This window comes from Ipomoea nil, unplaced genomic scaffold (assembly GCF_001879475.1).
Source record: "Ipomoea nil cultivar Tokyo-kokei standard unplaced genomic scaffold, Asagao_1.1 scaffold2759, whole genome shotgun sequence".
NCBI lineage: Eukaryota > Viridiplantae > Streptophyta > Magnoliopsida > Solanales > Convolvulaceae > Ipomoea > Ipomoea nil.
The window spans coordinates 90001-92937 of record NW_017619187.1 but is presented as its reverse complement, the minus strand read 5'-3'; the positions used below and the strand labels follow the sequence as shown (position 1 = coordinate 92937).

The window sequence follows — 2937 nt, the reverse complement described above, 5'->3', positions numbered from 1 at the left end:
ACCTTGGATCGAAACGGCGAGGGACAAAATTCTTACTCGTAAGATACATAATTTCATAATATAAGACACAAAAAATCACAACACAAAACACATACACATGTTATGTATTTACTTTTTTTCAAATCTGATTTAAGTACATAATTTGTGTTCATAGACACAAAATTTCACAATACAGGACACATAAATTTATAACATAAAACACAATTACTAATTTATTTCAGGTACAGAATTCATACTTTTAAAGTACAAAATTTCATAACATAAAATATAAAAACTCACAATATAAGACACATACACATGCACTGGAGTCCACAGTACTCTGGTGCATATACTTAACACATGATATTACTACATAACTCGTATATTTGTGAAGAGTATTAAAATTATCCTACATGCAAATTTGTGTATAAAAAACATACGGAGTAATAAACAAATAAATCACGTTGACTAACACATTCCTTTATGTTGATGTCTCATTTTGAGGTCTTTTGTCTATTACATGGAGTTTGACAACTTGATGGGCTTTATAAAATGCTCATAATTAATGGACCGGCTTTACTCGGATAGGTCATAGGTATAAATGTATAATATACTCTTCTTGGGCCGGCCTACATTGACAACCGGTTGTTAAACCGTGGACCATGATCTATAGTGTTATGTGGATCATGATTAATGAAATTGTAGTAAAATTAAAATGATACTTTATGGTTGCTAAAATGAAACTAGTGTGTGTGAAAAATAAAACTAAAAAACAGAGCTCATTCAACCATGTATTGCCAAATGAAACTGTAGTATAATTAAAATGATACTTTAATGTTGTTAAAATAAAACTAGTGTGTGTAAAAAATGAAACTAGAATTCAGAACCATACAATAATATATATTGTCAAATGAACGTGAGTGTAATTAAAACAATACTTTAACATTATTATAATTAAACTAGTGTGTGAAAATGAAACAACAAAATAGAGCTCATATAATAATGTATATTGATAAATATATCTCTTCATCATATAATTTAAATCATAATGGAGTGATCAATAATAAAATTATTCCCATAACTATTATTCAATCTCCCAATTCAAAGGGAATGATAACATAGAGAGTTTAAATTAGATAGTATACCAATATCTATGTATATATACTTAATTAAAACTAAAATTTATAAGTTTTTAAAAATTAATTAAATACTAAACCTAATAAACTTTGAACTAAATGATCAAAGGTATGCATAAGCTTTATGTTAAAAAAAGCATCAACTAATTAAACCCACAATTACACAAATCGACAGAGGTAATTAAACTGTGATAAATAACACTACTCCAAGTGAAGAGAAGTGCATAGTAAATGGTAAATTTTGATTATACACACATTAGAGAATTGATGAAGTCTAATAAATTAATGATTTAACAACAGAGAGCTGTCTGAGCAGTTCGAAATTAAAACATGCATGCAAGAACAGGCCAGGCAAGCTAATTTGTTGGATATATAAAGGAAGAATATATATATTATAATATAATTAAGATTACATATATGCTGCAAATAAAAATAAAATTAATTATCATAAGTGCGACACTCCTCGCTCTCAGGGTTATCCTTGCAGAACTCCTCCAGAGGATTGGAATCTTTCTTCTTGTCCCTTGCATGGCTCGCCGCCGCGCTCAGCTCCTCCACCTCGTCCCACGCCGCCACGCACTCTCCGCTTGTGGGGTCGCCGGCGCAGGCTTCCTCAGCATTCTTCACGCTGTCTGCCACCTTCTCCGACAGGCTGCTGTCCGGTGCGGCGCACACAGGCCTCACCACGCACATCCTCCCGGGCCTGAATAGACCCGCGGTGACGCCGGCCCTCTTCCATGGCCTGTTTAGGCACGTGGTGAACTTGGTGGTTTGCGCCGCCGCCTTTGGTGAGTTCGCTAAGATTCCTGGGGAGGTAGTAGTGAGATTAACACCGGCAATAACCACCATTTTAGCTAATAGTGAGGTTCTTGAATTGAATGGCTCCTTTGGTTTTAGAGATTATAAGCTTAATAAGATATATAGTAGTTTGTGCATGGCATTTTTGTGGACTACACATTTCTTATCACTTTATCTACCACTTGTAGGTGTCCACGTTGGGCCAGCCAGCACGAGATATATAGATATTTTCATTTAATTTCTTGTTTTTTTTTCATCAGCTTATATTAAGACAATCATTATACATTTATACATACCTTCAAAAAAAATTATACATTTATACATGTATCATGCTTGGACCATCGACATAAAGTGCATTTTTAAAATACTAAATAATATTAATATTTTAAAGGTACAATATGTACTAAAAATTTATTATTTGATATAGTAACAAATAATGAATTCGATCAATCAGTATACCAAAATATACTTTCCACATTTATTCATGGTCTACAATATAATTTGCCACTTATGATGGAAATGTGTTTGTTGTTTTGCGAGATTTAAGTGTTCATCTTTTATAAGTAACCATATATCCTCTACTTGATATTTTTAAAGGGTTTGAACTTTGAAGTTGGGGATCGGATAGCCCAACACTTAAAAATCAAGAATTAGCTAGATATGAGTCTGTGGCAAATTATGCCCTGGACCCGTGTCCACAATGCATTGTGGACACAAGTCCAAAACGACGTCGTTTTTAAGAAAAAAGTGTCATTTCAGTTTTTTTTTTTTAAAAAAAAATTTAATTTTGTCTCGCCGTTAACGGCGTTATTCGTTTATGCCATTATGAATGTACAGTTATGGGATTATGAATGTACAGTTATGGCATTATGAACGTACAGTTATGACATTATGAATGTAAGTTATAAAATTATAGATACAGAATTCTGACATTATTAACTTATAATCACGAACATATAGTGATAAAATTATGAACATAAAGCTCTAAAATTGTGAACATGGAGCTTCGAAAATTATGATTTTA

General features: G+C 32.4%; 1 protein-coding gene across 1 annotated transcript; it reads right to left on the bottom strand.

Annotated features, from left to right (window-relative positions):
* Window positions 1–1323: 1323 nt before the first annotated feature.
* On the bottom strand, window positions 1324–2040 carry LOC109156901 (calvin cycle protein CP12-1, chloroplastic-like). The gene has a single exon (XM_019304788.1). It carries the CDS (start codon window positions 1962–1964, stop codon window positions 1554–1556), a length of 411 nt encoding a protein of 136 aa, XP_019160333.1. The 5' UTR covers window positions 1965–2040; the 3' UTR covers window positions 1324–1553.
* Window positions 2041–2937: the final 897 nt, after the last annotated feature.